At 41.8% G+C, this 23,525-nt stretch overlaps 1 protein-coding gene across 4 annotated transcripts in view; it reads right to left on the reverse strand.

The window, feature by feature from the left end:
- Nucleotides 1-23,525, reverse strand: part of PARD3B (par-3 family cell polarity regulator beta) — a 697,616-nt gene that overhangs the window by 66,087 nt on the left and 608,004 nt on the right. The window contains exon 22 of one of the 4 annotated variants that reach the window (XM_070732033.1): nt 22,789-22,836. The exons of the other annotated variants lie outside the window; for them this stretch is intronic. Within the exon in view, the coding sequence (XP_070588134.1) occupies nt 22,804-22,836 (33 nt within the window). The 3' untranslated portion in view covers nt 22,789-22,803. Of the gene's footprint in view, nt 1-22,788; nt 22,837-23,525 lie in introns of those variants that run through there. 4 annotated transcript variants of the gene reach the window in all.

Raw genomic sequence — 23,525 nt, forward strand, 5'->3', positions numbered from 1 at the left:
TACAAACAGGGTTCTCTCTGAGGTCGAGATCAAGCACACAATAGAAATTAGCATAATGAGATTCTAAACTCATTTTGTTTAGTGATTGTTGCTCTCCCAGCTCCTTCATGGAATGGATTAGTTTAAGCCTTGGATGTGGGTTTTTAATACACGGGAAGAGGCTGCTTATGTGTAAAACTAAACGGAACTCTACAGACTGAATGCCCTACATCCAAACCATGGAAAAAGGTACAAAGGTTCATTATGGAGCAATTATCAAGACCACACGTATTATATCCTGTTAAGAAATATTTCTTTCTTTCTTTCTTTCCTTCCTTCCTTCCCTCACTCTCTCTTTCTCTCCTCTCTCTCTCTGTCTCTCTATCTACCATTACTTTATCAAATTTCATTTATATTATCAAAGGTCCCGTTTCAAGTTGTGATAAGTCCCTGAAGGAGAAGTTCAATAAGTTGGTATATATAAGTATATATTATGATTATTAATAAACTTCATGGAGTTTTACTATTTTTTTTCTCTTCCCATATACAGGACCAGTATTGGTTTTTAAAATATTCAGCAAAGCATTTTCAACAAAACATTTGAATTTTCAGATTCCTAATCTATTTTAATAAATTATTTATTTAGTTGAATGATTTTATTATTCTGCAGCCACCTAAGGGTGGAAAAAAGTGAATTGAGACATAAATTTGCAAAATGGGCAAGAATAGTGATTACTTGATTCATGTTTGCATAAAGCAAAAAAAACCCCACATTCTTAAAAATCTTTAAAGTTTAGGATAGCATATTTGGATTGAATTCCAAATAAAACCAGTATAGCGTTTCAGGAAAAAAAGTGAATCCCTGCTGGAGCTTGCTGCATTACCATTTTTTGTTGTGATTGTTCAGGTAAAAAGACAAATAGATTAATTAATAAAACAGTTCAAATATGAATTTAAACTACATATAACTTAATTTAATATTCTGTATTAATTGATTTGTAAATCAGACTGAACAACACCTGCAGGTAGATGAAATTATAATAAAAAGCAGGGAAATGTTTCTGTTAGCTTGTATAGAAGAATGACTGACATAAAACTAAAGTTTCTAACATATAAATATGAGAAAATAAGAGAGAAATCTGGCCAGTTTTTTAAAGACAGAGAATTTCTAATGAAATGGGTTGCTTAGAAAGGGGTAATGTGTATCATCTTTTTTCCCAAATGGTATTAGTCGTTATAATTTTCCTTCCACTAGCATCCCTGGAGGACTTATATTTGTCAAAAGCATCCTGCTGATGGCCAGAGCAGCCTGATCAAAGCCCCACCTCTTTTGAATAAATGTCACATGAAGGGCGGGGTTTTGATTAGCCTCCATCTGGACTTCTTTTTAAATTCCTCCTGTCAGGGCCTCTGTTCCCTTCCTAGATAGGTTTGATAAGAAGAAGCCAGGGTTTAGGTGAGCAACTCTGTCACCAAGAAGATCTTGAACTGAGTTTAGTTAATTTGATCTGCATCCAATCTTTCTTCTTGAGCAAATACGCGGGATAGCCCAAGTAAACTGCTATCCAGAGACTTATTTAAAAAATTGGAATATAGTATTTTCAAATATTGCAAATAGGGAGGGAGTTGTCATTGCCTTTGACCCTAGTCTCTATACCTTTCTAATGTTTCAAAGCTGCAAAATAGTTTACCACAATGACAATATATATATATATATATTCTGCCTTACAAGGCAGAAGCTACAGGATCAAATCCCAGTAAGGGTATGGCTAGCTGATGAGGCCAGAACAACGCCGAAATAGTGTTATCCTAGTCTCCCTTAATTTTAAAAATTCAGCAAAAAAACATGTGATGTATGTAGATTGTTCTGATATTCAAAGCAGCATAAAGCTAACAACTTCAGCCTGATGATGGTGAATGTGATTTCACCAAAATGACGTATAGACACACAAAATATTATGCAGGGTAAAACCCGAACTCAGAAAAATATACATACATATACTCGTGAAAATCTACAGAAGCAAATACACACACACACACACACAATTTATTTGTTTATATATTTATTTAATTAATTAGAGTTCTATGCTGCCCTTCTCGAGGTGACTCAGGGCGGCGTACAACATTATAAATGGAACAATATGTAAAGAAATCTAAATTATTATAAAAAATTATACAATTTACTAAAAAAGTATGAAAAACCCCATATACAGTCATATGCATTCCTCCAATTCAATCATACATAGGATCGGCTGGAGACAATCTCATCACTGGCCCCCATGCCCGCCGGCAGAGGTAGGTCTTAAGAGCTTTACAAAAGACCAAAAGGGAGGGGGAGGTATATATCTCTGGAGGGAGTCCATTCCAGAGGGCCGGGGCCACCACAGAGAAGGTTCTTCCCGTAGGCCCCGCCAGCTGACATTTGTTTGGCTGATGGGACCTGGAGAAGGCCGACTTACCAACAAAATAAGCCACGCCCACAGCATGGCAACAAAATTTTTGACAGCTCATCATTGGAGGTTGAAGGCAAATGCACAAGAAATAGCGCCGATGGTACTCACCCACCGGTGCCTTTTGCGGGAGGGTCAGGGGAGACCGGCCACATGGCGTAGCCACCATCTTGTCTCCCTCGGCCGAGATCTCGCGAGAGTTCGTGAGATCTCGGCCGATGATCAGGCCTGATCGATGACGTGTCCGGGCGGGGCCTGCCAGCCCTATAAAAGGGCGTGCAGGCCCGAGGGTGGTCCTTTTCACCCGGACTCATCATCCCGAGCAGACACCCACCCACCCTCCCTTTCTTTCAGTGTGCTATTCTGGGTCGCCCTAGGGGGCCGAATAGGAATTTTTTGCAGTCTGGCCCATTAGCCTTGACTGTTTTTTTGCCTATTCCACACTGTGGAGACGGATGCAGCGGTTAGGGGGTGCTTGCACCTGTTTAGGTTAATTGGCTTACCTTTGGTCATTTGGTTTGGCAGGTTAGGGGCGGAAAACTGGGTGGTGGTTTAGCAACTGCGTGTTCTCCGTTGGGCATCTTTGGGGATGATTGACAGGTTCTCTCCAAAGGCTTGTGGTGGAAGCGACCTGAGCAATTGGGGGAACCTGTCTTTGGGTCCCGCCCATTTAATTCCCTTGGTAGGGGTTAGCCGGCGGGACCTCCCACATGCAAGTGCATGGCATGGTCTCAGGTGAGGGAGGGGTCCCTCACCTGGGCTAGCATGGAGCTACGCCCAGAAGTTGCCCCGGAAGTTTATTCTACGTCATTTTCCGCCCCGGAAGCAATTGTTTGACCCTGTGGGTCCAGGTTAGGGTCATAGTTAATGTTCGTTAATTATGCTAATTTAATTAATAAATTATGCAAATTTATTTTAATAAAAATGACCCAGTTTTAAATCCAGCTCTTGTGTCCGTGTCGTTACTCCGCCTCTCCTGCAATATATAGCTTGTTGTGCCTATCCAAAGGGGATCATGGGCAAAAATAAAGAAGAATAAAATATCAGACACATTCCAGCCAATTGCATAATATCAGTCATCACAAAATCCACAGTCTTCCTGAAATGCTTTCTTTGTATCAGGAAAATGACCAAACAGATATTTTTTCTCTGTTTTGAGATTTTATTGCACATTATTTAACTAAATCCTTCCAGATTTTCCAAGTTTCCTTTAATCCAAAGGTACAATTACAATTTCAAACATCCTTGTTTTCATTTAAAAAACTGAATAATAAAGGAAAGAAAGAAAGAAAGAAAGAACAGACTGCTGGTGTTTTCTCCACACAGAGAAGGGGTGTGTTCCTGCTTTTCTCCTTGTGATCAAAGCTGAAACAGTGATTTTGCGTTATTATAAGAGTCATCATTTCTGCCTCTAATTTGGATGGTTTTTAATAAAGCTCCATTGATTCCACTGAATGAAACCCCTCTTGACAAATGCAGAACATACACACTGATTACTAAATATGCAGCAATTATCATATTCAGCAGCATACTTTAATATCTTATTTATAGATGTATCTATCTATAATTTGCTTTAATTAAGTTGCATTGATTTTAATGGCAGCAGTCATCTCATGAAGATGGAATTAGGGTTATATAATCCCATCAATACCATTGCATCATTGTTTAATATTACTTTTTATACTCGTCACTGTGTAGAATAAGTTGTCCTTTCTAAAACACCAAACAAAAGACAGGATATCTTTCACTGGCACATCTACTATTCTAGATGTGCAGGAAATACATACACTTTTGAATTATATAAAATTCAGCCTGTAAATTTAATCAATAGACAAACTAACAAATGGTACTGGGATAAAAGAATAGGGCCGGCAGCTTTTGACAAGGATAGGTATGTTTTTTCACAACCCTTGATTCTTTTTTCTCTCCTCTCTTCCTAGGTATGCACATATAGGAATCCACTGAAAGGTTCATAATCAGGGACAGTTGATAAGGTTTTTTGAGTCAATCACCCTCTCTGGATATCTATTATCCTTTGCAGAAAAAGCAGTGGTGGAAATATCAATGGTGATGACATTTTTCTTTAAATCTTGCAACTGGCAGGGTGATAAGTCAGGACTTTTCCAAGCAGGTACCTGTAGTGTCCTAGTGCTACCAGCAAAAGCCCATTGTCCAGCTATTCTGTCTTTCTCTCCCTCCAAACCTTTATGTGAAAAGAAGAAGGGAAAGTGGGGAGGCTCGTGGTGGCGGCGGCACCAGTCCAGACTTGCTTTGGCTATCTCTCCACATTTACTTCTCACTGTTCAGAAATTCTTACTTTTACCTTTCCCTCTCTGAATTACTTGAAAATGTGGGTTGACCTAAGATTCCTGATTAGTTTACTTGTGTCTTCCACTCTCCCTCCTCCTTTTCACATAAAATTGTTGAGGGAGAGAAGGTTAAAGGTTATTTTCCCTTAAAAAGCAATGGAACATTTCTAATCTCTCTCTATTTGATTCCTAAATAAAAAGATGCTTAATAAAAAATTGATACATTCTTGTGCAAGTTGGTTATGTTACTGTAATTTTACACACATCCGAAGATATTGAGTGTATCTGTTCAGGTATCCAACAATTCTTATAAAAAGCCCTGATTTTTTCTATAAGCATCAACTGAACCTCTGAAACGCCGATCTATTCAGACTGAGCCTTATGAAAATAGATGGTAGCAATGTAGTTTTTTTCTCAAACAGAAAAACCTGTTGCCGCTCAATGTTTTGATTAATTCTGTGCAGTAATAAGGAAGGATTAGGAGCATTTCAACAGGTAAGGCTTTAGATTATGATAACTTGGCAAATTCTTCTTCTATTTTCAGTTTGATAACTGTAGATGGAATCAGCAAAGTAATTTATACACAGTACCAGAAACAGTAGCCTCGAATTAATTTCTATATTTTACATTGTCCTCAATATATACAAAAATATAAACAGTCTCTAAGATTGAGATGTTGAAAATATATTTATAATTGGTTCATATGTTAGGTAGTAAATGAACTGTACATTCTTTAACCATTTATCCTTTCTATGCAAAATTATTCACTTGGCATACTGAAAGAGCAGCTAATTTGTAATGTCAAGGAATAGCTCATTTTTAAAAAATGCTATTATTTTTAGTCACTTCCAATAACTAAAAAGCCCTTACAAGGCCTAACCACAAAAATAATTAGAACTGTGCTGTATGAAATATTCAATAACACCTCACTATTGTTAGTCATTTTTAAAAAATTCTAACGTGATTTAAAATTTTAAAAAACAATAATTTTTTACTCCGTTTGGCTAATCTAACACTACTATCAGCTGAAAAGTATGCATGACTTACTCCCAGACAACTGTATCTTCTTGTTCTGTTAATTTGCACAGACCAAGATTTTGGCTAATGATTCACTAATGGAAAAAGATTCAGACAGTAGGTATAAATGATAGCCAACACTATATCTTTAATAGTATCTTTGCATTCCTTTAATCACCATAATATGTCTACCTGTACACGTGTAACTTTCCCCAACAGCCTCAGTCAAACACAGGTGAAAATCTCCAAAGATCTAGACTTCTAATAGCTTAAAAGGCTTACTGCATGAGATGGTCAGAACACAATTTCACATTCCAAGAACAACACTATGGGACAATTTTGCATCCTCTTTGGTGCAAGAAATTAGTTACCCTTGGAAAAGGCAGCAACATGACATTTTGCTGCTTCTAGGGGTGCTTGTTTTATTTTGCACTACAATTGTAGCCCTCATCTACCCCATCCCCCCTCATGTTTAAAAGGAATATCCCTTATGGCAGCAGATGGTATAAGAAAGATTGGAGTGGTGAAAATACTGTGTAGGGGCTGTCTACTTTATCTTCTAGTCAGATTTGTGGTTACCTAATTGTAGACCTCCCACAAATAGAGCAGGATTGGCTGAACCAAAAATAAACCAGTTTCAGGATGAAGTTAAGGTATTCTGCCTTAATCATAATTTGATATTTCTTGGTACTTCCCCCCCCCCTTCCATTCAATCTTGTTAGATTATTGGGGACTGTCTGAATAAGTCCATTATTATTATTATTATTATTATTATTATTATTATTATTATTATTATTATTATTACTATGTCAATACAACTCAGCAAACGAGATCACTATGCTGGATTTTGTATTTCATCACCATTCGGGCACTTCCTAAGCACCTAGGACTGCGTGATATAGCGGCGAATTATGTTTGCCGATCCCAGTAAAGCGGCCTTTTGCAATTGGCAGATGGAGATTTTGTCAATTCCGATGGTTTTCAAATGTCTGCTGAGATCCTTTGGCACTGCGCCCAGTGTGCCAAGTACCACTGGGACCCCTTTCACTGGCTTATGCCAGAGTCGTTGCAGCTCGATTTTTAGATCTTCGTATTTCACTAATTTCTCTAGCTGCTTCTCCTCAATTCTCCTGTCCCCTGGGATTGTGATGTCGATGATCCATACTTTCTTTTTCTCCACAATCAGGATGTCTGGTGTGTTATGCTTCAGAATTCGGTCAATCTGAAGTCAGAAGTCCCACAGTAGTTTTGCTTGCTCATTTTTGACCACTTTTTTGGGCTTATGATCCCACCAGTTCTTTGCCACTTGTAGATGGTAGTTCTGGCACAAGTTCCAGTGGATCATCTGTGCCACAGCATCATATCTATGCTTGTAGTCAGTCTCTGCGATCTTTTTGCAGCAGCTGAGTATGTGATCGATTGTTTCATCTGTTTCTTTACAGAGTCTGCACTCTTGTTAGATTATTGGAGACTGTCTGAATAAGTCCATTATTATTATTATTATTATTATTATGTCAATACAAATCAGCAAACGAGATCACTATGCTGGATTTCGTATTTCATCACCAGTTGGGCGCTGATGATGATGATGATGATGCAAGGTTTTTCAGAAATGGTTTGTTGCTGCCTTCTTCCTAGGGCTGAAAGAAAGTGACTGGTTTAATGAACCTCCGCCCCTCTCTCCCTCCTACTTAGTGTCTGTGTCTCTTAATTTTACTGGAACCAAATACAGCCACTAAATGGCTTTGACCCTAAAGTAGGACTAGAACTCATGGTCGTCTCGTTTCCAGCCTGGTGCCTTAACCTCCACACCAAACTGGGTCTCCTTGGCTGTGACATCATGGGTTGTCATATGAGTCAGATTTATATGCTCACATAGTTAAAAGAGAACATAACTTCTTTGTCATCAATGGAATGTGGGAAAAGGCAACAAAGAATGCTGGAAACGTGCATGAAGAAATCGTAGAATCCAGAATATAGGTTTGTCAATGAACTGTGCCTGTATTGTAAGAACAGGGCGGTGGGGGCATAAAGAAAAACCAATCTTGCTTTCAGGATGCCAGCAGAAGAAACAATCCCCCCTGAATTCATGATTGGAAAATATTGTGTATCTCTAACTAACATGCATACAGCAGCTTGCTTGGCCCTATGTCAATCTCCTTGCACAAGTCTGTGCATTGGTACACACATCCAATAAAGCCATGCAATTGGAATGAATGCCCACATGCCCAAGGAAACTGCAACAGAAGGGAATTACATATGGTCTCACACTAAGCTTCCAGAACTCTCCTAAATCAAGAAAACTGAAATCATGTTCAGAACAGCAGCAAACATCCCAAACTGGAAAACATAAAATTATAGGCAACTGGGCATATTCTCTAATTTGCTTTAGAAATCCCAATTGATAATGACTTCCTCAAACAGTGATTGTTTGCAATTATTATAGTGATGAAAAAGTAACTTTGTCACCTATGCCTGCAATTACAATAACAAAAGTCTTCAGTATGAAACTGATTAAGTTCTGGTCAATTTCAGGCAGCAGGTGCAGAAGGGTTCTAATCAATTAATTAAGATTACAGAGATCCAGCTTGTTAACTGATGCTTAGCACTTTTTAGGGATGTCCTGCCCTGCAGAGAAAAGCAGCTCAGAGAGAAACTGCTTGTTTAGGCAATCTCTTTATTTATTTATTTATTTATTTATTTATTTATTTATTTATTTATTTATTTATTTATTTATTACTTAGATTTGTATGCCGCCCCTCTCCGAAGACTCTTCCTCTGGCAAAGGAGCAAAAAAGAGAGGGGAAAACCAGGTTATGCACAGGACACACAGTATGAGAGACCTTTATCTGAATGAGACAGGAGCAACAAATCTCTCTCATATGATCATTCTCCCTCCCTCCCACTTAGTGACTGTGTCTCTTAATTTTACGGGAACCAAAGGCAGCCACTAAATGGAATAATTGTTTTAAAGCTCTATATTTTAGATTGTACTATAATTATTGTTTCAGCTTATTCTCCCTCAAGGTGACACTGTAGGAAATTGCATGCCAAAACAATTAGACATAAGGACAGTCCCCCCCCCCCCCGGCAATGCCACCACTTTCCTAAACAACTATTTCCCACAACACTGTCTTATGCCCTGGGAGGTCAAATCACCTAATAGGACTGCATAAGTATTAATCTTTATCACCTTTCCTATTACCTATTTCGTTAGTTTTTTAGGACTATAAATTTGTTGTTTGTATGATTTATGTAAATTACTTTTATTTAGTATCCTATTATGATTTATGGTGATTGTTTATTTAGTATCATATGACTATCATTGAGTGTTGTCTCATGATTTATGATTATTGTATTTTATGGTTATGATAATTATTTATCACTTGTTGCTAGTATGTACAGTGAAAACTTATGACCTGGACACAAATTCCTTGTGTGTCCAATCATTCTGTTCTGTACTGTTCTATTCTATTCCCATTCCCATTCACTATCCCTATCCCATTTACAATTTTGTAAGTATTATTCACTCTAAAATCCAGCTGCCCAGAGTCCCTAGGGTAGTGATGGTGAACCTTTTTTCCCTCGGGTGCCGAAAGAGCGTGTGCGTGCACTATCGTGCATGCGCAAGTGCCCATACCCATAATTCATTGTCTGAGGAGGGCGAAAACAGCTTCCCCTGCCCCACAGAGGCCCTCTGGAGGCTGGAAATGGCCTGTTTCCCAACTTCTGGTACGCCCAGTAGACTCGTGTTTTGCCTTCCCCAGGAAACTGAGGGGAGAGTAAAAACGCTCTCCCCCAACCCCTGGGAGGCTCTCTGGAAGCCAAAAACGCCCTCCCAGAGCCTCTGTGTGAGCCAAAAATCAGCTGGCCGGCACATACATGCACGTTGTAGCTGAGCTAGGGCAATGGCTCATGTGCCAGCAGACATGACCCTGCGTGCCACCTGTGGTACCCGTGCCATAGGTTTGCCAACACTGACCTAGGGAGTGGGTGGCATAAACAAACAAACAAACAAACATAATGCAACAGTCTGATTTCAAAGGAAACAGAATCTCACTAAGGTAATGTTCAATTTCTGGTCATATTTTTCACTCCTGATTACCAAATTTTGTGGGTTAATAGCTGTATGTATGTCATTAGAATGCACATCCCATAGGTCAGAAGCATTTCTGGAATAAAGCAAACATATGGAATAAGTCACACTATTCTTTCTATCATCCATAAAAGATTTTCTTATCAATAAAGTTTCTGATGACCTTGGTGTGTCTGGTTAGCAGTTTTGCAGACTTTTACAGAAAAGCAAGCTCAAATAATTAACTGTTCCTTTAATCTCCTCCCTATCATCTATATTGAGACAGAATGAGATAATGACACTACTATTTAAATTTAATTTCTTCTTTTTGTTGGATGAAACTTGAAGACAATAATATGTCAATCATATCATTTTAATATTTCAGTATTTCTCATTAATGCAATATGCTTGGACTAAAAACAATTTTGAACAAAGAAGGTGCCACACTGATGAAAACTTCTAACGAGAAGAATTAAAAGCAAAATATATGCCTGGAACTGTGCTACGCAAGTAAGTTATATATACTTTGGAGCACTAATACAGATTTTTGGCTGAAATCTCTCTCTGAATTACACTTGCTTTTTAATGGACAACCTGGATTGCATGTTCACAGGAATCTTAGTTTCACTTAGATGTTTCTAACCTAGAAGGAAGCACACTGAAAATGAGAAGTCACTTCTGGGCCAGTGATGGTGACCATTTTGGAAAATGCCTCATTTGACTTTCCTACAATGTTACCATTCTTCTGCCACATGCCGCTTACTTTCAGGTATGTTCTCTTTCTGCTGATAGGTCCCTGCAATCTACCAGAAGTTGCTCTGGGTTGCACGAGCCTTCATTTTTTGGTGCAGCTGCAAAGGATGCTCCATTGTCACACAATGTTTGGAAATTCTGGAGGCCACATGACAACATTTTCTACTACGGCTTGACTTCCTGGCTCTAATCCTTCCCCGCAGGGAGGCGGAACCAATTAAGATGTTCCGCCCCAGACGCCTGATGGACCCAGAGGGGTTTCAGACGGCGCTTGGGGTTATTCCAGAGGCACTCGTCCACAGTTCGGTGGAGTCTCTTGCGGAGGCCTGGAACAAGGCTGCAGCGGAGGCTCTTGACCGGATTGCCCCTTTGCGACCTCTCCGTGGCACTAGACCCCGTAGAGCTCCATGGTTCAACAAGGAGCTCCGAAAGTTGAAATGCCAGAAGAGACGTCTAGAGAAGCGATGGAGGAAGAGTAGGTCTGAATCTGATTGAACACTTGTAAGAGCTTTTATTAAGACTTACAAAGTGGCGCTCAAGGCGGCAAGATGCGTGTACCATGCCGCCTTGATTGCATCAGCGGAATCCCGCCCGGCCGCTCTGTTTAGGGTGACCTGCTCCCTTCTTAATCAGGGGGGAGTTGGGGAGCCCTTGCAGAGCAGTGCCGAGGATTTTAATACGTTTTTCGCTGATAAAATCGCTCAGATCCGGGCCGACCTCGACTCCAATTGGGAAACAGAGTCGGCTGACAATGAGTCAGTCGAGGTGACTGGAGCACGTACTTGTCCACCTGTCTGGGAAGAGTTTGATCTGGTGACACCTGATGAAGTGGACAAGGCCATTGGATCTGTGAGTTCCGCCACCTGTCTACTGGATCCGTGTCCCTCCTGGTTGGTTTCGGCCAGCAGGGAGGTGACACGGAGCTGGGTCCAGGAGATTATCAACGCTTCCTTGGGGAAGGGAGTTTTTCCAACACTCTATAAAGAGGCTCTCGTGTGCCCCCTCCTCAAGAAGCCTTCCCTGGACCCAGCCGTACTTAATAACTATCGCCCAGTCTCCAACCTTCCCTTTATGGGGAAGGTTGTTGAGAAGGTGGTGGCGCTCCAGCTCCAATGGTCCTTGGAAGAAGCCGATTATCTAGGTCCCCAGCAGTCGGGTTTCAGGCCCGGTCACAGCACAGAAACTGCTTTGGTCGTGTTGATGGATGATCTCTGGCGGGCCCGGGACAGGGGTTTATCCTCTGTCCTGGTGCTCCTTGACCTCTCAGCGGCTTTCGATACCATCAACCATGGTATCCTTCTGCACCAGCTGGAGGGGTTGGGGGTGGGAGGCACTGTTCTTCAGTGGTTCTCTTCATACCTCTCCGATCGGTCGCAGTCGGTGTTAGTGGGGGGTCAGAGGTCGACTCCGAGGTCTCTCCCTTGTGGGGTGCCTCAAGGGTTGGTCCTCTCCCCCCTGCTATTTAATATCTACATGAAACCGCTGGGTGAGATCATCCAAGAGCATGGGGTGAGGTATCATCAGTACGCCGATGATACCCAGCTTTACATCTCCACCCCATGTCCAGTCAACGAAGCAGTGGAAGTGATGTGCCGGTGTCTGGAGGCCGTTGGGGCCTGGATGGGTGTCAACAGACTCAAACTCAACCCAGATAAGACGGAGTGGCTGTGGGTTTTGCCTCCCAAGGACAATTCCATCTGTCCGTCCATTACCCTGGGGGGGAAATTATTGACCCCCTCGGAGAGGGTCCGCAACTTGGGCGTCCTCCTCAATCCAAAGCTCACATTAGAGAACCATCTTTCAGCTGTGGCGAGGGGGGCGTTTGCCCAGGTTTGCCTGGTGCACCAGTTGCGGCCCTATCTGGACCAGGACTCATTGCTCACAGTCACTCATGCCCTCATCACCTCGAGGTTCGACTACTGTAACGCTCTCTACATGGGGCTACCTTTGAAAAGTGTTCGGAAACTTCAGATCGTGCAGAACGCAGCTGCGAGAGCAGTCATGGGCTTACCTAGGTATGCCCATGTTTTGCCATCACTCCGCAGTCTGCATTGGCTGCCGATCAATTTCTGGTCACAATTCAAAGTGTTGGTTATGACCTTTAAAGCCCTTCATGGCATTGGACCAGAATATCTCCGAGACCGCCTTCTGCCGCACGAATCCCAGCGACCGATTCGGAGTCTGAATAATAAATAAAATAAAATAAATAAATAAAAACATTCTCATGAAGCCTCCAACCCCCCCCAAAAAAAATCAGGCGAGAATGAGGTGCTTTTGAGAATGGTTGTCAATGTTGGTCAATGTTAGAATGTCACCCAAAATGTTCTAGCATGTGACCTCTGACCCTTGTGTAATAGGCTCGCCATCCCTGCTCTGGGCTCACTGGAAGTGCTATTTCCAAAATCTGAAGCTACTGAAGCTTCTGCTTATGATCCTTTTACAAATGAGATCATTGCCATTTCAGTGCCCTTCTCTCTGGGTGGCTTTCTGTCCCATTAATCCAATCATTTGTTTTTGTTAATTTGATGCTTTAATTGTTTTAAACACAAACAGATTGTTGGGACCCTGGCATTGGAAGCCCAAGGCTGAAATAAGCTAGAAAACGGACAACAGACTTGCTTTATTTTCATGTTTTTAGGCCACATTAAAAATACTTCCAGTTTTTTAACAGAACATAAAGTCAGGGAAAACAAAAAAATAAAGACAATGAGCCTCTTTTCAGCTTCTATAGAGAAACAAACACATGGAATGGTCAGCTCTTTGGGTTTTTTTTTCTTTAAACATGGAAGGACAGACTTCTTTAATAGTGGCAAAACAGTCTACCACTTTGGTTCATTTGTAATATTAAAGCCAATCTATTGACACTGGCTGTGATTGAAAATAACTCTTTTTGTTCTTCCAGTCTTGCATTCTCTTCTTCTCCCTTTATTGCTGTTAGGTAACTACTGCTTTCTAATGTCTCACTGCTCCTCTTTCCAATCAGCTGTCTTGCTATCAGATTGAATTGTTATCTATATTTTCATGTTCTCTCATTACATTAAATTTTAACCCAAGCATTTTGAGCTCAGCACATCAGTGCTTGAAATCTCAGAGGCTAAAGTGCTGTGTCTGCTTAGCAACAGCCGGCCGGTTAGAGCCGTGCGATAGGCGTCCCTATCCAAGGTGCTGATAGGGCGCGTATCCCCAGTTACATTGTAAGCGGGAAAGTTACGGGTTACGGATTGGTTCCTGCCTCAGCCTGTTTGTGCTATATAAGACTGTATGTGATATTATTGCTCTAAGCCTGTACCTGCCTGCCTGGCATGAGTTCTGCATTAAACATTATGGTTAACTAAGGCCTCACTTGTTATACTGGTGATGAGGATTCGAGCCTTTCCTTGAGGGATTTTTATACTCACACACTGACAGTAAGTGAAGATGTCTGTGCAACTTACTTTTGCCCCCTTTGACCCACAAGGGGAGACGTGGGACTCATATGTCGCCCGTTTTGATTGCTTCCTGATCTCCAATGGCTACATGGAGATTTCTGGGGATAGGAAAAGGTCATATTTTCTCGGTTTTTGCGGCCCCGAGTTGTTCGAGACAGCTCGAGCATTGTTTGCCCCAATCTCCATCCACGATGTTTCTTGGGAAGATTTCTTAAAGACTTTACAGGACCATTATGCCCCAGCGCCCTCGCGGTGTGCGCGGCATTACAAATTTTATCAGCGGAACCAAGCTGAGGGAGAGTCGATAAATGACTATGTGGCCGCCCTACGCCGAGCGGCTCTATACTGTGAGTTTGCTGATCTTAATGATTATCTGCTTGACAGGTTAGTTTTCGGGGTGAGAGATGGTCGCCTTAAGCGGTGCCTCCTGGCCATCCGCGATTTGACATTTCAGGTGGCGCTAGCAGAGGCTCGTGCTTTCGAGCTGTCAACGCAGTCGCTGGCTGCCATGGACAGCGCCGTAAATGTCACTCAAAAGGGATCGGGAACAGCGGAAAAGGCCAAGGTTTCCCCAGAAGAGGAAGGCAGTCTTGGGGCAGAGGAGGAAGATGTCTGTAAGCTGGCGGCTAGCCGGAGCCGAGACCTGCCTCCTGCTTGTCCCCGTCCGCCACTGTCACCTTGTCGGGGGTGCGGGGGTAATCATTTCAGGTCCAGCTGCCCTTCCCGAGACTCGGCGTGTTGGCACTGCGGGGCCAAGGGCCACATTGCCAGGGTCTGCCGTTCTCGCAGATCTTCTCCAGCCACAACCAGGGAGCAGCGAGAGCCCCAAGGTTTCACTCCCCGATGGCAGCGGAAATTTTCCTCAAGTCGACGCGAGGATTGCAACGCCGTCTACAGCCAGCCACGTTTGGCTACCACTTATGTCAGGGAGACGTCTGACTCCACGGAGAAAATTTCGGTTGAGGTTCAACTGGGTAGGTCGAGGTGCCCTATGCAAGTGGACACTGGCTCTGCCCATTCATTAGTTTCTTGGGCCACACTTAAACGTTGTTTCCCCACTATGAGCAGAAGTCGCCTGCAGCCATGTACTTTACATTTGAAGGACTACCAAGGAGCACCGATTCCGGTTCTGGGAGAGGGTCGTTTTGCGGTCCGCTTTAAAACTTTTGCTGGCAGATTGCCACTGATTGTGGTAAATGGACCGTTCTCTAACCTTGTAGGATTGGACTGGTTCAAGTCACTAGGACTTTCTGTTACGGGGGTAAATGCAGTTAAGGAATCTGGGGGATTTGAGACTTTGGCACGGGAATTCCCTTCAGTATTTGATGGCAGCTTGGGATGTTATACGGGAACCCCTATTTCATTTAGTTTAAATCCCCAAGTTCCGGCGGTTCGTTTAAAAGCCCGCCGGGTTCCCATTCCCCTCCGCCCGAAAGTGGACGCTGAGCTGGACAGGTTGATTGCCCAAGGGGTTTTGGAACCGGTAGACCAGGCCAAGTGGGAGACCCCTGTGGTGATTGCCTTCAAGGGGGATGGGGACTATAAGTGTTCCGTGGACAAAGCATTGGCCCACCATTCATACCCACTGCCAGTTGTGCAGCAGTTATTGCATACCCTGGGTAAGGGTCGAGTGTTCGCAAAGCTTGATCTCTCTCAAGCTTATCAGCAGCTCCCCGTCGACCCCCTGACCGCGGAGGCCCAGTCAATCATCACCAACCGGGGGGTCTTCAAATGTCATCGCTTGCAGTTTGGGGTCTCCATAGCCCCAGGGATTTTCCAGGGGTTGATGGAAAGATTATTATATGGGCTGGAAGGAACGGTCCCATATTTTGACGACGTTCTGGTGTCGGGGAGTTCCATAGACGAATTGATGGCAAGAGTAAGGAAGGTATTATCCAAATTCAGGGATGCGGGGCTTAAACTGAAAGCCAAGAAATGTGTATTTGGGGTCCCAAAGGTGGAATTCCTGGGGTTCACTGTGGATGGGGAGGGAATCCATCCTACCCCTGAGAAGACACGGGCGATCAGGGATGCCCCAAGGCCATCATCCAAGGCTGAACTCCAGGCCTTTTTGGGTCTTCTGAACTTCTATGCGGTCTTTATTCCACATAAGGCGTCGGTGGCCGAACCTTTGCACCGGTTATTGGACAAGCATTCAAATTGGCGTTGGGGTGAAAGGGAGGAGGTTGCATTCAAAGGGGTTAAGGCAATACTCACCTCTAACAATGTTCTGGCCCAATACTCACCTGGATTGCCCGTAGTGTTCACCTGTGATGCTTCACAGAATGGGGTGGGCGCGGTCTTGAGCCACAAACTGCCCAACGGAGCAGAAGCCCCCTTGGTGTTTTTTTCCCGCACCCTGGCCAAGGCGGAAAGGAACTATGGGCACATAGACAAGGAAGCACTGGCATTGATAGCAGGGGTCCGACATTTCCACGATTACCTGTATGGCCGGCATTTTGAACTGGTAACCGATCACCAACCATTATTGGGGCTATTGTCTGGCACCCGACAGAGTCCGACTGTTTTGTCTCCCAGAATGTCACGTTGGATTGTCTTTTTAGCTAACTATTGTTATACCATGTCTTACAAACCTGGGCGCCACATAGCGCACGCAGATGCCCTCAGTAGATGTCCCTTGACAGATGTTTTAGTTGACCCCGCTCCGGCATGCTTTGTTTTCTCTCTCTCTGAAGGAGCCATTACCTTGTCTACGCCCGAAGTGGCTTGGGAGACAGGGCAGGATTCCATTTTGTCCCAGGTAAGTGAGTCTTCGGAGAGGGGCGGCATACAAATCCAAACAATAAATAATAAATAATAAATAAATAAATGGGTACTAAGGGGATGGCCCTCAGCTACCCCTGCAGAAGTATTTGTCCCGTTTTTCAGATGCAGGACAGAGCTCTCCGTAGAGAAAGGGATCCTGCTTAGGGGGTGCAGGGTAGTTATTCCTGGAAGGCTACGCAGCCAGGTGTTGGCACTTCTGCACAGAGGCCACCCTGGCATTGTGCGCATGAAGAGTCTCGCTCGAGATTACGTTTAGTGGCCAGGTATGGACAAGGAAGTGGAACAACGGGTGGCGGGGTGTGCTGCATGCCAAGAGAGTCGTCCATTACCCCCCCGGGCTGAGCCGCTAGCGTGGGAACCGCCTGCCGGGCCGTGGGCTCGCATACATATAGATTTAGCCGGTCCTTTCATGGGACAGACATTCCTAATTATCGTGGATGCCCATTCCAAATGGGTGGAGGTCGTGCACCTGAAGTCAACTCAGTCCCAGGCCATCATAGATGCCTTAATGACACTATTTGCCACGCATGGGTTCCCCGACCTCCTGGTCTCGGACAACGGCCCGCAGTTTACTGCGCTACTGTTTGAATCATTCTTGGCGTCAGCTGGCATCAGACATGCATTAACATCGCCGTGGCATCCTGCTAGTAATGGTCAGGTCGAACGGGCAGTTAGGTCAGTAAAGGATGCCCTCAAAAAGATGCCACAAGGTTCCTGGCAGGCAAGGCTGGTTGATTTGCTGTTGGCACAACATGCCACCCCCTGTGTGGCTACGGGTAAGACCACGGCGGAGTTACTAATGGGTCGCAAGCTTAGGATTATATTAGACAGGTTGCACCCGTGGTATTCCCAGACTGTTCCCTGGCTGGAACCCCCAGCTAGAGAGGTGAAAGTAGGAGATACTGTGTTCGTGCGCTCGTACTCCGGGGGGCGGAATTGGGAAAGAGGAAGGGTAAGCCGAGAGCTGGGGCCTCGGTCTTTCGAGATAGATTTAACCGATGGTAGGATTTGGAAGAGACACCTGGACCAGATCCGTCTGGACAGAGGGGGTGAACGGAACGGAGATTATAACCCCGATCAGCCTGAAACCGCTTGCAAGGAGTATTGTCTGCCAGTAAGGAATGCTGAGGAGCCAGCCAAAGCGGAATTTCCGCGGTCAGAGAGCGTTCCGACTCCTGAATTTGAAACAAGGGAACCTCACCCAGAGCCCAGGGTAGATCCTCCAGGCGAGCCTCGGCGCTCAGAAAGAATTTGTTCCAAACCGGCATATTTGAAGGATTATGTATGTATTATTCAAGGGGATAGGAGTGCTGTGTCTGCTTAGCAACAGCCGGCCGGTTAGAGCCGTGCGATAGGCGTCCCTATCCAAGGTGCTGATAGGGCGCGTATCCCCAGTTACATTGTAAGCGGGAAAGTTACGGGTTACGGATTGGTTCCTGCCTCAGTCTGTTTGTGCTATATAAGACTGTATGTGATATTATTGCTCTAAGCCTGTACCTGCCTGCCTGGCACGAGTTCTGCATTAAACATTATGGTTAACTAAGGCCTCACTTGTTATATAAAGTTTCAACTTAAGCTATGCAAAACATGTGTAGAAGTCAGCAGTGAGTTGGAACAGTGAGAGCCACAAATCTGGGCTAGAGACTTTGGAGGGAGAGAAGAGAAAAACTTATCAGTTCATTAACTGGCAATGGGCATCTGGATCTCTCACTCTATTTTTAATATTTAGCATGATTCACTGTACTGTCATACATGGCTACATGCTGCTGTGAGAGTATGCATGTCACAGCAGGATCTAAAACTGAATTGCAGATCAAGCAGAGCAAAAAGGCAGTAAAATACACATATAGGCAGATACACACACAAGGGAAACAGCATTTCATTGTCTCTAGGAGTCTTGCTTTGCTAAAGACTCTCATGAGTAGAAAGCACGGGCAATAATCCTTCCATTATTACATTCTAAACATCTAGTTAGTGCACAAATCAAGATACTCCATCACCAGAGTGAAAAAAAAATGGGATGGGGACAGAATGACAAATGCCTTACATTGCAGTCCACCCTGAATAAAACAAATAATATTTTTGCTGTTAAACTTTAACCTTGCATGCTTTTCTTCTAATCTAATAACAAACCAGAACAGTATTCATGGAATGTTAATGGCTAGAGTAATAAATCCACCTTAATCCTTTTAAAAATAGATAGGATAGAGGGTAAACAAGAAAGGCTCCTCTTCTGCTTGTCTATCCATTCCACCTTAAATAATTATGGCAAAAAGCCCTCTCTAAACTTCAGTGGTAGAATGTAAACAAAGCACATCACCAAAATTCAATTGGTCTGCATTAACATTTATCAAAGTTATCAGTAGAAGGTGATTTTAGCTGAATTCCATATGCCATAAGAAGGGACTTTTAAAAAATTACACTGGATTAAATTTTCCAAGATTGTTAAGCCTGTTTCAAGACTGGGTGACAACTTTTTCCCCCTCTTGATGATACCACTTTAACAGTTGATAATAATATTTGTGTGATCTAACTGCTATCTACCATTTTGGGTACCAGATGGATACCAGATGGACAATGCTCTTTTTTGGACTCCAGTGCTAAACATCATTGGAGATGGGGTCAAGTCTGGTCAGCTGGCCATCTCAAATGACACTTCAAAACAAGACAATTGAGGAGAAGGCTGCAACATCTGTTCCAAATTTATAAGGACCATAGAAAATAGTATGAAGTTAATACACAGAGCTTCAAACAAACAAAAATTCTACCCTCTATGAACTTTGCCTTGCAACTGGATCACTGGTGTCCCCTCTGAATTTAAAGAATACGCAATATACTTCTCTCTTTCAGCAAGTGAATTACAACATCTCAGTTCAAAAATCCAGATGACTCCCAAGAATTTCTACCTTTTTGGTGCTTACCTGGATTTTCTCAGCCCAGCTATGGTGGTTATATTTTAATAGCAGCACAAACTCTCTAGACAGAGCAAGGTTTCAAATGGTAAAGCAGGACAACCAAGCAAAACCAATGGTTCAGGTCTGGAAAAGGCCGAGACTGCACAGGATGCAGGCAAAGGGAAGAGAAAGAGGTGGGGACCTATTAGAACTATAAATGTTTTAATTTGTTTTTCAGAAGGCAGGTCTAGCTTTCAAATTGGATGTAGCACCAATTGTTTAATGGTGCCAAATGTGATTTTTTTTTTCAGAAGGAGCTTCTCCCCTTCCTTCCTTTCTTTCTGTATAAAAGAAAACAAATGCCCTTAAGTTTAGAAAGAGGTCTGCAGCAAAATAGAGCTGACTTCAAAGCACCATCTCCACTCTGCAATTTTCTTCATAGAGAAGTTATGATAAACAGGTTATGTGGTTCCCTAAGGTTACCATGGAAACCTTTTCTTTTCAGGCCATCATTTCCAAAGGTACAATTTGCATCAAAATGACAGAACTTGATTTTTTTTGGGGGGGGGGGGGGGGAGGAGATTCAAGAGAGGTCATGGCAGCATGTCTTATTGCTATTATTTCAAAACTTGCAAACGTAACATTTAAAGGAAAGATGTACTGTATTAATCAATCTAAACTTAGCAGCTGAGTAGAAATTAACTGGTATTTCTCTGGTTATTAAACTTGTAACGGGAGAAATTAATCTTTGAATTCAAGAATAAATATTAAACATTAATTTTCTCCTGCACCTGGTAGCTATTTTCCTTGATACTCTATGCCCTCTTGCAATGATTTTAGCAAGGAGATGTTTTGGATAATGTCCCGACAGTCAGGTTTCCCATTATTTTGATAAGTGTCTGCCTTTCTGGATACTGTACCTAAGAGAAGAAGCCTTCTAACAAAGGTACTGTAAATTAAACCTATACTTGATTTACAATCAATAAATCTTGTAAGTAGCAACCGCTATAATATGATCTACTCCCTCTAAGTTGGAAATTATTTATAAATGCAATGTTTTTGATATAATCACCAAATAAAATCACCATTATCTACATTTACTATATAAATTTTAACAATATTGTACATGAACAAATGCAATCTATATTTTAATAACTAAACACAGTGTCTCTTAGGGCACTTTATATATAGCTTAGAAATGGCAAATATGTTTCTCCATGTTTTGTGATTTATTTTGCACATCTGTCAAGTTAACAGAAATTATTTTGCACTAAAAATAATGTGTGTTTTGCATCGATTATTATTCCTCCAAACATGCATTTGTCTTTGCAATTTTGTCTAATACACCCAATAAATATACCCAATTTATGGAAATATTAATATAACCCTTCATGTATATATTCATTATATTATCCTTATTACAATTTTGTCTTATTGAATTGAATTATGGAATTCAGAAATACAGTGAAATGGTGGTGAAATTTCAGTTTCTGCATTAGTTTGAAAATGGGAAAACCAACAAGTTCACATTCAAATACAAATAAACTGTGTTTCCCCCCCATTATCATTATATAGTAACAGCTCCAAAGGAGTTTTGTAATTTCACTACAGGAAGGAGATCTATATGTATCCCCCCCCCCAATACCTAAACAGGCTACCTTCCAATTAAATGAATATTGCTAATCCAATAAAAGTTATATATGGTTACACTGGATGAACAAGAAAGTAATAATGAGAAGAGAATACCAGCAAGAAAGAGCCATTCATTTATGACTCGGAGGATTTGGAAAATGTTTATATTGTTCTCAAAAAAATGAGGTTTTGATGGTTAAAAATGACCATTCAATTTCTGTTTTTCCAGCATTACTAATATAGTTTCATTTAAGAAAACATTATTTGATGTTTGGCTAGTTCTAATATTAAATAATAATTCTTCTTCTTCTTCTTCTTATTATTATTATTATTATTATTATTATTATTATTATTATTATTATTTCCTTTGAGCTACATAATTCATGATTTTTCCCAGATATTTATGAAAGAACTAAAATATTAGAAATACACAAAAGTGTTGGTTTCACAAATGGAAGCTACACATAGTTGGAAAAGAATGTCAAAGCATATATTGTTTTTTCCTTGAAAAGTTTAAAATGTAACAAAAATGCAAGATAGCCTATAAACTTCATTCAAGTGTGAATGTTCCACATACAGTTCATTGAAAGCAAGACAGATAGTAAAATGATTGTCCAAACATTTGAGTTAAGATTTAAAAATGACAGAATGGTAGTACTTGTTCTGAACTATGTTACTTAAACTATCATAGCAAACTTTATGAATGTGTGTTTAGGATGATAAGCAAATTCCAGCAGAGGCATTTTAGATTTGATGTAATTCCCACAGAGCTTTCAAAAGGAGCTGACATCTTAGAATATTACTATATTTTCTCTTTCCCACTGTGCAGATCATCAATATTACAAATGTGAATATGCAATTCAGAACTACACAAAATAGTGTTTAAGGATTGGACTGGCACTGGGAAGATTCTGGTTCTAGTCCACTGGTGATGTTTTGAAGCAATCATTCTTGCTCTGTCTTCAACAGGTACTGAATTAATAAATATGAACTAGTTGACAAACATCCGCATGTTGATCACATGACCATGGGGATACTGCAACGGTTGTAAGTGTGAAAAATGGTCATGAGTCACTTTTTTCAGTGCTGTTGTAAATCTGAACAGTCACTAAACAAACTGTTGTAAGTCGAGGATGACCTGTATATTTTGGGGGCAGAAAAATGGAAAGAGGGAATGTCATGTACTTTATATTGTGTTGAGCTACTCAAAAAGGTGAGCAATAAATCTAACAGATATCCCTATTATCCCTAGATGTTATTCCTATCATCTCTAGGTGATAAACAGACAGATGTAGGGGGGAGCACAACTTATAGATCTGCACATGATTGAATAAGGTGGCATTTAATGTTATTTTTAAAAACTTACATTAATTTTGAATTTAGACTTGTTCTGTGTGAGTGAAATCATTGGTGAAGCTGGAACATGGTCTAAACTTTTCTGTTTCTAGTATGTCTAAGCAAGAAGAGGAGCACACAGTACTATGAATCAATATTGATCAACCAAGTTGATTTCTGAAATGAGGAAAAAAATGAATGTCAAAAGTATAGGATGTGGGAGACTTGGTTTAGCAGTAGTAGCCAAGAAAGGGATCAGGAAAACCTTTTCAAGTTTAAGTTAAATATAAGCCAGTACTCTGACGCAGCTGTTTAAAAGGCAAATGCTCTCTTGGGAGATATTAAGAGGAATAATAATCCAGATCATGTGAAGAAATTCTACTTTATTCTGCCCTGGTCAGACCCACTTGAAATACTGTGCCCTGTTCTGGGCACTGTAAATTAAAAAGGATTGTCGCAAATTGAAATAAGATGGAGAGGATCCCGAAAGAAAACTGGCATGTTCCAGTTAACAGAAGAGATGATCAAAGAAGAAATGATAGCACATCATATCCCTCCAATGTCTGAAGGGCTCTAATACAGGAGATGGAGTGGGAAAGACCACCACAAATGGATGAGAACTACAGTAAAAGCAGGAGTTATGGTGAAACATCTGTATAAGCAATCAGCAAGACAGACAGCATATGATTGTCTTTCACTGAAGATTCTGGATAGTCATTTAACAGGTATCATGTTTAGGAAGTCTTAGCTGTTTAGGAAACCTAGCTGTTCTCCCACGCCTTGGGGTACAGTATTTGTGCAGTCCCAATGATTCCCCCCCCCCAAAATAATAGGGAGCGTGTTATTTGGATCTACGGGATTTCTCT

The sequence above is a fragment of the Erythrolamprus reginae genome, chromosome 1, assembly GCF_031021105.1.
Source record: "Erythrolamprus reginae isolate rEryReg1 chromosome 1, rEryReg1.hap1, whole genome shotgun sequence".
In the NCBI taxonomy this organism is placed as follows: Eukaryota; Metazoa; Chordata; class Lepidosauria; order Squamata; family Dipsadidae; genus Erythrolamprus; species Erythrolamprus reginae.